The 13,237-nt window shown below is 32.1% G+C and overlaps 2 protein-coding genes across 2 annotated transcripts; both read right to left on the bottom strand.

The window, feature by feature from the left end:
* Positions 1 to 3,418: 3,418 nt before the first annotated feature.
* Positions 3,419 to 4,099, bottom strand: LOC134709901 (GTPase IMAP family member 4-like). The gene has a single exon (XM_063570027.1). It carries the CDS (start codon positions 4,097 to 4,099, stop codon positions 3,419 to 3,421), a length of 681 nt encoding a protein of 226 aa, XP_063426097.1.
* Positions 4,100 to 6,179: 2,080 nt separating this feature from the next.
* Positions 6,180 to 6,911, bottom strand: LOC134709902 (GTPase IMAP family member 4-like). Its single transcript, XM_063570028.1, has one exon. The coding sequence runs from the start codon at positions 6,909 to 6,911 to the stop codon at positions 6,180 to 6,182; it is 732 nt and encodes a 243-aa protein (XP_063426098.1).
* Between the last annotated feature and the right edge of the window lie 6,326 nt (positions 6,912 to 13,237).

A 13,237-nucleotide genomic window follows, 5' to 3' on the forward strand; every position in this document is an offset into this window, starting at 1 on the left:
CCATCACTTGGCGTCCGTCGTCGTCCGTCGTCGTTAACCTTTACAAAAATCTTCTCCTCTGAAACTACTGGACCAAATTTAACCAAACTTGGCCACAATCATCACTAGGTTATCTTGTTTAAAAAATGTGTCCGATGACCTGGCCAACCAACAAAGATGATTACCATGGCTAAACATAGAATATAGGGGTAAAATGTAGATTTTGGCTTATAACTCTGAAACCAAAGCATTTAGAGGAAATCTGACATGAGTAAAATTGATTATCAGGTCAAGATCTATCTGCCCTGAAATTTTCAGATGAATCGAATTGTTGGGTTGCTGCCCCTGGATAATGTACTCTTATAAAAGGATTTATTTAAACAAACAGAACTTTTTGAAATAAGTCCTTCTCATATATGTTATGATGGTATGATACTTAACCCCTAACGGAAAGGATTGTGCCTGATATTCATATGATGAAGCCAATAATCTTTCAATCAGTTTAATTGAAGTCTGGAGCTGGCATGTCAATTAACTGCTAGTACAATGTAGTCTGTTTATGTATTTTTGTCATTTTGTTTATTTTCTTTGTTACATCTTCTGACATCAGACTCGGACTTCTCTAGAACTGAATTATAATGTGCGTATTGTTATACTTTTACTTTTCTACGTTGGCTAGATGTATAGGGGGATGGTTGAGATCTCATAAACATGTTTAACCCCGCCTCATTTTTGCGCTTGTCCCAAGTCAGGAGCCTCTGGCCTTTGTAAGTCTTGTATTATTTTAATTTTAGTTTCTTGTGTACAATTTGGAAATTGGTATGGCGTTCATTATCACTGAACTAGTATATATTTGTTTAGGGGCCAGCTAAAGGACGCTTCTGGGTGCGGGAATTTCTCGCTGCATTGAAGACCTGTTCGTGACCTTCTACTACTATGGTCGGGTTGTTGTCTCTTTGACACATTCCCCATTTCCATTCCCAGTTTTACCATTCACTAACCAAATAAAAAATTATATAAATTTCCAAAGTCGAATATTTGTTTCCTTTTTGTTAAATTCAATTCTTTTCGTGTGTCTGGCCTCAGACCACAATTATTCTTTTCCTATGCTACAATGCTTCTTTTGGTAAAAGTCAAATCAAATTAAAAATTTGCGCCGTTTCAAACATGAAATAAATGTAACTGCTTATATATAGACCATTATTAGTGTAATAAAATATGCTCCTAGGATAATCCTATCAGTGCTTTTTCTTTTGAGAGCCTTATTTACATGCCAATGGTAGGATATGAATCATGTATAAATGACTTAGACCGACTAAGGCTTATTTGAGGGGTAGCTGGAGGGGTCTTGATCCGAAAATCCAGAAATCGAAAAATATATCCCCGGATCCCGTAAGAATCAATCCCCAAATACCGAGATTAAAAACACGGATCCCGACGCCTCGAAAAAAGTCCTGCATGCCTCTAATCTCTACATTACTTTCATTTTTGCCAAATCACTATTTTCCCTTTCAACAATAAATTTTATGCTCCATTTATGGGCATAATGTTTTCTAATCTGTTCATCCGTGCGTTCGTTCGAACGGTCGTCCGTCTGTCCCGCTTCCGGTTAAAGTTTTTGGTCGAGGTAGTTTTAGATGAAGTTGAGCATGTTTTAGTTTTTTTTATATATATGCAAGTGGTATGACCCCTTACATAGTAAACATTCAAAGAAAGCAGTAGAGAGAATACAGAGGATCTCTATATATATTAAAGGGGTATAATCGTAGTTTACATGTAGATAAACGCGAAAAAAAATTGTCCTCTACAAGGAGGTATAATAGTTGTGATTCTTGCTATCTAAACACCATGATATGGAGAACGCTCTAAATGGCTTATTTCTTTTTCTTTTTTGTTATCCATCATACGATTGGTTGTACTTGTATCTCATTATTTACTTTTTTTTTGAATGTATATGCAACTGGTATGACCCCTAAAATAGTAAACATTCAAAGAAAACAGTAGAAAGAATACAGAGAGTCCTTATATATTCAAGTAGTATAAACGTAGTTTACATGTAGATAGACGCGAAAAATAATTGTTCTCTATAAGGAGGTATAATAGTTGTGGTTCTTGCGATTTAAATACCATGATATGGAGAACGCTCTGATTGGCTTATTTATTTTTCATTTTTGTTATCTATCATACCATTGGTTGTATTTCTGCATGTTTCAAACCGGCAGTCTTATCTATGACTAAAAGTCAGACCGATGACGGAATCATATCCGGACTCCTTTTTTGTCGTCTTTCCCCCAAAATAACTCAATCCTTATATTCATAAGAATGGCTGATAAATGCGACTATGCATGTTACCTATAGGACACAGAGGTATGATGATTGATTTACTGTGGAAGGAAGAGAAGCGACACACAAAATGAGGTCTTCTCGTTTAATAGTATAGAAAAGTTTGTTCTTTTAAATTAAAATTCACATTAGCTGTCTGCATTTCGGCATCAAATTCTGCTTACTTGATTAAAACTCTGGAATTTAGATTCTCTTTTTTTACAATCCAAGATGGCGAAAGACACCAATACCACATTAAGTGTCAACCTTTAATCATTACGTCAACACAAATAGCACATCAGGACCAAACTGCGACAGGACTGCCCAAACTTAAAATGTAAAATAATCCTATGAGGAATATTTAAATATAGAGTCACGTCAAAAGTCATACAACTAAATGAAACATAATAGCACCCGATAAATACCAAGGAATCTAATGTAAAACAAGAGTAAACCACAAAAATGTGTGTTAAGTGTAAAAAAGATGCTTCTCCTCTTGTATTATGTGTATTATGTAAACTTGGTTAATCTTATCTTGATGATGAGATTACAAAACCTTATTTAAACTATTTGAAACACAATTCGATTGTGCCAATATTTTTTATTTTTTAAAATTGATAAACGGTCAAAGTTATTTCCGGGGTTAGTGTTGAATAATGCATATTTCGTAAAGCAATAGATACATTAAAAAACAATGAATTGTTGATGTATTTTACTTTTTGCATACCGTTAGTTTAAACATATTTATTTATAGTGGATTGGGAAACAAGTTTTGCAACTTATATTAATCCCTTTCCACTTTGCGGGTGCGAGTGCTGCCTTGTAGCGGCATTAGCCTACTCTTTTTCGAAATCTACAAGGGTGTCTTTAACGTGCAAGAGATATGGATCTCTCTTAACACGGGTCAGCCATTTATCGTCCCCTTCCGACGGACTATCATCGTTTCCTCAAGACCATACTCGCAAATGGTGTCAAGGGAGAGCCGAAAATTGAGTTCCTGAAATTTTTATCCCAGACGGGAATCGAACCAGGAACCTTTGTGCTAGTAGTCCGATGCACTAACCACTACACCACGGCTCTCAACATACCGTTAAACACCCTTTTATTAATACAACCTTTACATAAAATTACAACACAATATTGACCGACTTTCGACTTCGAGTTCACATTGATGGTGAGTAACAGGTCTCGAAACAGACGAATGTTGAGTTAACTCTTCCGCCATGCATATTATTTGTTTCACAATTTCATCATTTCCACTTTTTCTATTGTTTAAAGATATATATCTCATATCGAATTTTTCAAGAAGCCCAATAGTGTTCTTTTCGAGAGTTGCGATGAATTCTTCAAATTTTGGCTCCAATATGCCTTGATCCTGACAATCTGATATCCACTCGTCTAAATGAGTAAAGATAATAATGGTCCTTTTTTCAAAATCTTGACCAATATACCTTATGTATTGCTCAATCAATATATTTTCTTGTTCGGTGAAACGACCAATCTTAATACATAAAAGATATATGACATTCTTCTCAGCCATTTCTAAAATATATCTTTGCAATTTCACACTTTCCTCTGGTAAAAAATCATTCATTCCAGGAGAATCAATTACACTCAAGTGTCTGTCAAAACGTGATGCTCTCTCTATTGCATATGATATAGTCTCGATTTGATATCCAAATTTAAATGCTTCATTAGATCCAAGAATAGTATTACCAGTTCTGCTTTTTCCAGATCCTTTTCTCCCAAGCAGAACCAGATTGATGGTCTGATCTGAAAAGCTGATCGAAGAAGCCATGTTGTACTGAAAACAAATAAGACATACATAGCCATGATTCTTGAATAAGAGTACACAATCGCATCTATGTTTAGATATACATTCTTAAAAATTGATGTTTTGATTATTTTATTAAAACATTTAGAATAATTTAACAAAATACAAATAAAATTGAGAATGGAAATGGGGAATGTGTCAAAGAGACAACAACCCGACCAAATAAAAAAACAACAGCAGAAGGTCACCAACAGGTCTTTTTATGTAGCGAGAAATTCCCGCACCCGGAGGCGTCCTTCAGCTGGCCCCTAAACAAATATATACTAGTTTAGTGATAATGAACGCCATACTAATTTCCAAATTGTACACAAGAAACTAAAATTAAAATAATACAAGACTAACAAAGGCCAGAGGCTTCTGACTTGGGACAAGCGCAAAAATGCGACGGGGTTAAACATGTTTATGAGATCTCAACCCTTCATATACCTCTAACCAATGTAGAAAAGTAAACGCATAACAATACGCACATTAAAATTTAGTTCAAGAGAAGTCCGAGTCTGATGTCAGAAGATGTAACCAAAGAAAATAAACAAAATGACAATAATACATAATTAACAACAGACTACTAGCAGTTAACTGACATGCCAGCTCCAGACTTCAATTAAACTGACTGAAAGATTATGATTTCATCATATGAACATCAGGCACAATCCTTCCCGTTAGGGGTTAAGTATCATACCATCAAAAGCTCACTTTTCTGTATTAAATAAATAAATGCCTGTATAATATTTCAATTGGTAGTTTTTAAAGTTGACACAAAAAATTACATTTTGAGAACGTCGCATGGCGACGTTTCCGATAATTTTACTTTTCCAGTAAAAAATCAACTTTAGTAATATAGTGTTTACATTTTTGTTTATCGTAATATATTAAGTTATGTTAAAAGAAGTGCATACTGTGCAATCATTAAAATTATTTAATAACTGAGGAAACAAAATATCCTCTGCTTTGTTTGCTAAATCAGTACATTTTTGGTACAATAACGTTATCTGTCTCCAATGTATTCTTCGAGGTACACACATTCTACATTTGCTGATTAAAACAAACAGCAAAAGAAATCTTAATGCCTTTTCTATTGACACGTAAAAAGGAAGGGTATAAAGAAGAAAGGATATTCTTTATTTATTCGTGAAATAAAATTAGTATACTTTCTTGAACTGGGCTGTTGTCTGCCTGCTCTACGGTCAGGTTGTTGTCTCTTTGGCACATTCCCCATTTCCTTTCTCAATTTAATTAAGAAAGTAAATGACCACCGCTTTTATTGCTATCCTTTATCTCTAAGCACATAGACCTTTAACATGACAAAAACGGTCACAGAACACTGTGAGGTCAAAACGGCTAGAAATTCGGTTTTGAAGTAACAATTTGTATTATTTTTTTTAAGATTACGCAAAAGAAAAAAATATTGAGGTTAAGTAACCATTACCAAATAAATTTTAACAAATAATTGGAAAAGACTAACTACCCTACAGTTGATTAAACACAATAAAAAAAAAGAAAAAAAGAAAGAAAACAATTGAAGTAGTATAACTGAAATATTGTATCTTTTCTTCCAGAACTGGTTGATCATCCCATTTCAGTGCACGAGCTATTTTCAAACCATATACAATCGTTAACCGCTAATTGTTTCCCTCATTTAGTACTACTTTCTATTAGATATTTACTATTTGATAACTGTTTTCTTGCTTTTAAGTCGCAGCATTTTATCGTATTGCACTCAAATCTAACCAAGTGCACCTATGGTTTTCGAATTATAGGAGGGAGAACATGTATCAGTCATATAAAAACTAAAAGATCCCAAACGTTCAACTCGAACAATTCATATTTAATTGTTTTGTAAATATAACAAATATTTGTACATTTTTCCAAATATTTTAATTGAAAACTGTAGTGCACCTGATCTGTTTCCATTGATTAGCATGTTAAACAGAGAATAAAACCAAAAACTGTTTTTTTTACATAATAAAAATTTAAGATAACACTTCGTTTTTTTGTATTCGGACTAAAAATAAATCATTAACGAACATTTAAACATTAAGGTCAATCATTGCCAAAAAGCTTCTTGAATGTTCCTCAAACATCGGCAAGCCATTTCTGCAACATAGGCTGAGTAGCTCCTAGCCATATCTCTTAGATAGCTTGAATAGCTAACTGTAGGAAATATTTTTAACATGGTATATCCTTGCATGGAATTTGCTATTGCCATCAATTTAAGGGTCCACTGCATTTTTTCACCCTTTTTCTGTTTGTTGTTTAATGGTATATACCGGTTATGGAAACGTCGGAACATTGTCTTAGTTTGTTCTGGTAATGTGTGAAGATAACTGTCAAACTTTGGGTTCTCGACATTGCAGTCATTCATGTCGGACTCCCATTCATCCAAGTGTGTAAATATTATGATGGTGTTTTCCGCAAAATCATCACCAAAAATAGCAAAATACTGATTGATAAGCGACAGTTCTTCCTCTGTTAATCTTCCAATAGATATACAAAGGAGAAAAATAATTTTACTTGGTCCTTCCTCTGGCATATTCGATAGAATGTCCTCGTAATCCTGTTTTTCAAAGAATGAAACCCCAGGAGTGTCGATTACACATACTTCAGCTTCACATATTTCTGTTTGCTTAGATTCACACTTTTTAGGTGTTCTTTTGGCATGAAAACCAAACTCAAACGCCTTATCACAACCCGTAACTGTGTTGCCTGTTCGACTTTTACCGGATCCAGGTCTTCCCAAAAGCACGAAAGTGTTTACAGGTTTCACCCAATCTCCCATTTCATACGAAGTCATTGATGACTGAAATTAAATGGGAATCAGCAAATCATCAAAAGAAATGGATATCTCATTTGAAAAATTGTAACATTATATTCTCAAAATATGTAACATGCTTTTTTGTATTTACTTCCGAAATTTGAAATTTCGTAGAGGATTCTACGAACTTGTGATGTAGTTTGAAATTTGTATACTGTTGAATGCAAAAATATCAATTTATCAACAATACATAAGAAAATTAAAATCAAATGTTGAGCAATTTCTTGATCATGTATTAGCTTCTGTTCTAGTTTCATAACATTCCATTGGTAGTTTTGTAACATTCAGTGGGTGGTAAACAAGATTATTAATGACTTAAAATTGTTTTGTTATATCTAGAACAGACGTTAATTAATGTATATAAACCTAGAGAAAAAAAACAAGTCCATGTATCAGTAAAGCTAAAAAGTAAAAACAAAACATTTCTTATTGCGAGAAGTTATCTATTAATATTAAAGACAAAAATGAACACCGTCATTTAAAAAGAAGAACTCAATTATATACGGTAAAATTAGAATAAATATACAAAAAGTATGCTCTGGTTCCATTCTTTTGATCATAAATAAGCTTTCATGAACTGAATACATAAATAATATTTAGTAGATTTCGTGCATCCGAAGCACCTTCTTGATAAACAACCAAATATTTGAAAGCCAAGAATGACCGAATATTAAAAGCGCGTTTAGAGTTATACGACTTAATGAGTTTGAAAAGGAATTATTCATCAACATATTTGGTTTATATATACTTCCTTATTCTATTAACCGGGAAATTTTAAAATGTAGATTTCGACTTAAAACAAATCATAACTTAAGAACTGACTACTGAGCTGATAATACACCAGTTGTGTTTAACAAATACAAGAAACTGACTATACAACTACATGTATATACTTTGGGCGTCTAAAGTACGTTGTTTGATTAAACTTTATTTTAGAAATAAGGAGATGTAGTATGATTACCAATGACTATCCTTTTTTATTGATTTATTGAAAGCATGATGTTTGCTAAACGTTAACTTACAAATATTTTATGCATGTTTGGTATGAACCAAATTAACAACTAATATACAGTGCACAGGGACGACAGAGATGAAAGGCTTGATTGGGACTTCCTAGTGAAAAAAGGAGTATATTTACTGCATAAGAAAATGCCTGTACCAAGTCAGGAATATGACGGTTCCATTCTTTTGATGTGTTTGATGTTTGATTTTGCCGTTTTATTATGTACTTTCCGTTTGGAACTTTCCGTAGAGTGTGGTATCTTTTGATATTTTACTTTTGATTAAACACAAATGCAGCCTTTAACGGTCCCCCTACTGACACTTTAGATAGTTGTCACAAGATTTTTTTTCAAGAGTAGAGAGCATGACACACTCTCTTCATGAGGCAGATCGGTAACAATTCCCACATACTAAACAATAACTGCTGTGAATTTACCTTAGATAATTTTCTTCTATCTTTCTTCTCGATTATTAAATACTTTCAGTCCTTTTATATATAAGTTTGGACGATATATAAATATAGGTAGGAAGATATGGTATGAGTGACAATGAGACAACTCTCTATGCATTATAGGTCAAGTTACGGTCTTCAATATGTAAGGATTTAATTTTATTATTATGTATTATGATTCTCGAAATTGACGTTTGAATTCAAATATCATTAATATATTCATTTGAAACCGTCTGGTCTGACAACGAATAGTTATACGATTATATTTAGTCTTGGTATTTAATCATCTATTATCATTATCAAAATTTAAAGATTTACCTTATACAAGAAAGTAAATTGCGCAACCACCGATAAAGGACATATATGAATAGAGCAGAGTGACAGACTGTTACGACATCATAGGATTGTTTGTTGTTTAAATAAAACGATTTTTTTTCGATATCAGAATTTGAATATAAATGAATTTACAAGTCATAGTTTAAACGGTGATTATGTTGTATCATGGAGATATTGTTATAATATTTAAAAACTTCCTGTATATTTGTCAAGGAGGTAGCAACCCAACAACCACCAACATTTGTTTTCATGAACCTTTTTCAGTAAAATAGACTTATCGTAATTAAGATACTTTAACAGATTCATTTTTAAAAAAACGAATCGCGATTTGAACATGCATGTACCTGTAATGAAAAGATGCATGGATTTTGAAGTGTTATTGATATGTAGCTATAAGATAGAAAATGGATCTAGAATAAGTGACATTTGCACACTGTTCAATTAAATATACAATAAGATGTCTGCATTCTAGTCAATTGTAAGTGGTTATGCCGTCAAAGAAAGGTCAATACTACTCTTATCTTCAAATAATTGCGGATACAAAAGAACGTACAAATACTTACACGAAGATTTGTGTAAATACAGGAAGATTTTTATTGCATTCTTATAAATACTCTAAAAAGCAAAACATCCTTTTCTTTTAATTTTTGAATTCATTCAAGACTCCGTGTTGAAGACCGTGAATCGACCTAGAATGGTTTATTTTTAATGCATTGTGACTTTAATTGAGAGTTGTCTCATCGGCACTCATGTTACATTTTCTTATCGTTAAAAATGTATATATGCAAATAAATATATCATGTTATAAATAAAGGCAACAGTAGAGTACCGGTGTTCATTATCGTTTGAGGGAAAACAAATTCCGAACACAAAACAAAACCTTAGATAATACATCATCAATGAAAGGAAAACAATAATAATAATAATACTTTATTCCGAAAGCAATACAGCTTATATGATACATATACACAATTTTACACCAATATAAAAATTTCACAAGAGATATATAATATATATAAATATAAGGTGTGCATGAAAGAACATATAATACATAATACATAATACAAAATACAAAATACGAGCGGAGAATGATATTATACTTAAATAAAGTGAGAACTAAAATATTATTTACTGCAATTAAATTCTAAATTTTTCTGCAGATTTCAGAAATATACCTAAGTTATTCAATTCTTTAATATTTCTGACAGATAACAACTGGATAAGTTTGAATGTAGAAGGATTTCTCCAATAACACTTTTTTATATACTTTTCTCGAATCTGACTATATTTTTTACATTCAAGTATAAAATAGTATTCATCTTCAATAGAGCTAGTATTACAATTTGTACATAATCTGTTATTTTTATCAACATTATAATATCTACCTGTTTCTATACTTAAGTGTCAGTCTGCCTAAGAATCAGGCAGTGGTAAAAACATGACCAAAAAACCCCACCCACTTTGACATTGATTTCAGTTCATAAAATGTAGTTATGCACAAAAATAACATTTATTTCCATTATCTGTTCTGGTAATAGAAGATACAATTTGGTTGAAATGCACTAGAAAGTAACGAATAAGAAGAGATAACTCTGTCATTTGCAATAATTTGCTATAATTCTAACCATAAATATATGAGCTGATATACGATATTTACAAATGTATGGTTTGTATATATAATTTACAGGTCGGTCAAAATAAAATGTATCTATACAAATGACATTTATTTGAATTTTCAAAAACCATAGTTACTACACTAATGAATGCACCAATCATTCTTTCATTTAATTGCGATAGAAAAATATCTTTACAAACTACACCTTGGTTTAACCAAACATAATTAAATCCATATCTAAACAAAATATCTCTAATTTTACAACACCAGTTTTGTTTATCGTTCTTTTTAATAAAACTTCTGTCATACATCATAGCAATTCTTTAATATAAAATTTTCTGTACTCAAAATTTTTATCCAATATTTGACCATTGACAAAGGAACTACAGGAACACCGAAGTGCCAAAACAAAACCCTATAAAAAAAATCGCCAACACACAACTCCGATAAAATCGAAAAAAATCAATTAGCGAATTCAAAAGCTCAAGCACAACAATCGAATTGATAACAACTGTCATATTTCTGACTTGGTTCCGGCATTTTCTCATGAAGATAATGATGGATTACACCTGGTTTTATAGCTGGCTAAACCTCTCTGGTATGACAGTCCAATCAAAATACCTTACATTGACAACGATGTGTGCACAAAAAACAGACATACATGAAAATGTCAAAAACAGTAGTACATAAAGGCAACAGTAGTACACCGCTGTTCGAAACTCATAAATCGATTAAAAAAATACAAATCCGGCTTACAAATTAAAACTTGAGGAAGTGCATCAAATATAAGAGGAGAACAACGACACAGCAGAAACACAACAATAAAATGTAACGCACACAGAAACGAAAAATAATACAACATCAGTCAGCAATGTCCACTTATTTGAATTTTATAGTTCGTTTTTGTGTTTAATTTTACACCACTGTACCAGGTTAAGTTGATGATTGGGATCCCGCTAACATGTTTCACCCTGCTACATTCTCTATGGATCGTGTCTGTCCTAAGTCAGAAGCCTATAATGTAGTGGTTGTTGTTTGCTTATGTGTTAAATATGTGTGTTTCGTTGCTTTTGTTTGTGAACATGAACTAGGTCATTAGCTTTCTCGTTTAAATTGTTATCAATTGTTATTTCGGGGCCTTTTATGGCTGATTTTACGGTATGGGCTTTGGTCATAGTTGAAGGCCGTACGCTGAGCTATAGTTGTTAACTTCTGTGACATTTTGGTCTCTTGTTGAGAATTGTCTCATTGGCGATGATACCACATCTTCTTTTTTATATTGTGTTAAAATTGGAATCAATATTAAACAAATTTTAGGATCCTTATAGCTAAACGCAAATGAAACAAAATACCCAAATTCTCATTTTGCTCTATGGTGTACCAACCTTAGTCTGTTTTAAAAAAAAATAATCCTAAACTCAATAACAAGGACTTTTAAATCAGTATAGCAGAAGTGAGATAATTAAGTACATGTACGTGATGTTAAATTCATGCAAAAATATAAAGGCAATAACACAGCGCAATTACATTATTTACAATTGCATTATTTTTTACACAAGATGGTATCTTAGGGTAGATAGGGTGTCTTCCTCTATTTTGAATTTTGAAATACCAGAAAACAAGGTCTAGAACTTTAATAAAAAGTGCAAATGTTGTGAGTAGTAGAAAATTCATGTGAAAATGTTTTCATTTTAATATAGAAAATGACATGTTTTATAATATTTATGATTATATTTTACAAAAAACAGAAAACTTTTGTATAATTAATTTGTTTCCAACTTTGCCAAATGAGGAGAGGCAACTCAAATGCAAGGGCAGATAATTCAGATGAAGGTACTTTTACAATAGAATGTGTTAGGAATTTACCCTCTTTATTATGGAGCAAAAAACCGGGTCTGGTGACCCCATTTTTACCTTTTTTTAACTGAAAGCATACTTTTGAAGCTATTTTTTCATATGTTATCTCAAAATTCTTTATTGCAGAAACTTGGGTTTTCCCTGCATATTCTATACAAAATCTATCAAATTTGAACACCGTGTAGCGTAAAATAAGCCCCGTGACCCATTCTTTTTATTATACCATTTAAAAAGCATGATTTTTACTACATATTTGGCAAATTATTACAAAATTCTATGGATTATAATTTAGACACTCCATCTACCTTAAACCGAAAAAACGGGGGAAAAAAAGAAAAACAAAACAAGCCAGAAAATTTACTACGGTAAAACTTACTGACTACATGAAAACTGTCGGTTCATGAAAGGTAGGTATATTGCAGATTATATAAAAACACAGTTTCATAAAATTTTATTACATTTCAATGGAAAAAGGTATGCATAACATTCATAAAGACCTACCAGAGTATATCCCTTAAGGTGTAAATACCACCAAATCATAGACCGTCACATCCATTTGCATACGAAAAAAAGGTTGAATTTGTTTTCTTCTTGAATTTGACAGTTGTAGAATATATATTTTACATTCCATTGCTGTTATAAATTTGTGGGTCATCAACATATATCTTAGGTGTTTTATAGTATAGTTTGGAAACTATATTTGATTGCTACAGCTTGTACACATGTTAAAAAGGGTGAACATTTGATTGGTAAACTTCTAGACTAGTGATGTATTTTTTCTTTTATGCAATGACATGTATGCTATGTAAAAGTATGTCTATTGTACTGGACAATATATACATTTACTCACGCCAAGTACAAGAATTTCTTATTTTGAAACAGCGATACATTATACAGAACGTAAGCATTTAACAAGGACTAGTAGGGGAAAATCAATGGTGGTATTGCACCTACTTAAAAAAAAATATACTGTCATAGATTTTCAGAAATTTTATATTAAAAAATAGTAAAAGAAAATAAACAGAACTA

Source organism: Mytilus trossulus, chromosome 3 (genome assembly GCF_036588685.1).
Source record: "Mytilus trossulus isolate FHL-02 chromosome 3, PNRI_Mtr1.1.1.hap1, whole genome shotgun sequence".
Taxonomy (NCBI): Eukaryota; Metazoa; Mollusca; class Bivalvia; order Mytilida; family Mytilidae; genus Mytilus; species Mytilus trossulus.

Coding starts and splice junctions, on each gene's coding strand:
- LOC134709901 (XM_063570027.1), bottom strand. CDS start 4,099: ATGGCTTCTTCGATCAGCTTTTCAGATCAGACCATCAATCTGGTTCTG.
- LOC134709902 (XM_063570028.1), bottom strand. CDS start 6,911: ATGGGAGATTGGGTGAAACCTGTAAACACTTTCGTGCTTTTGGGAAGA.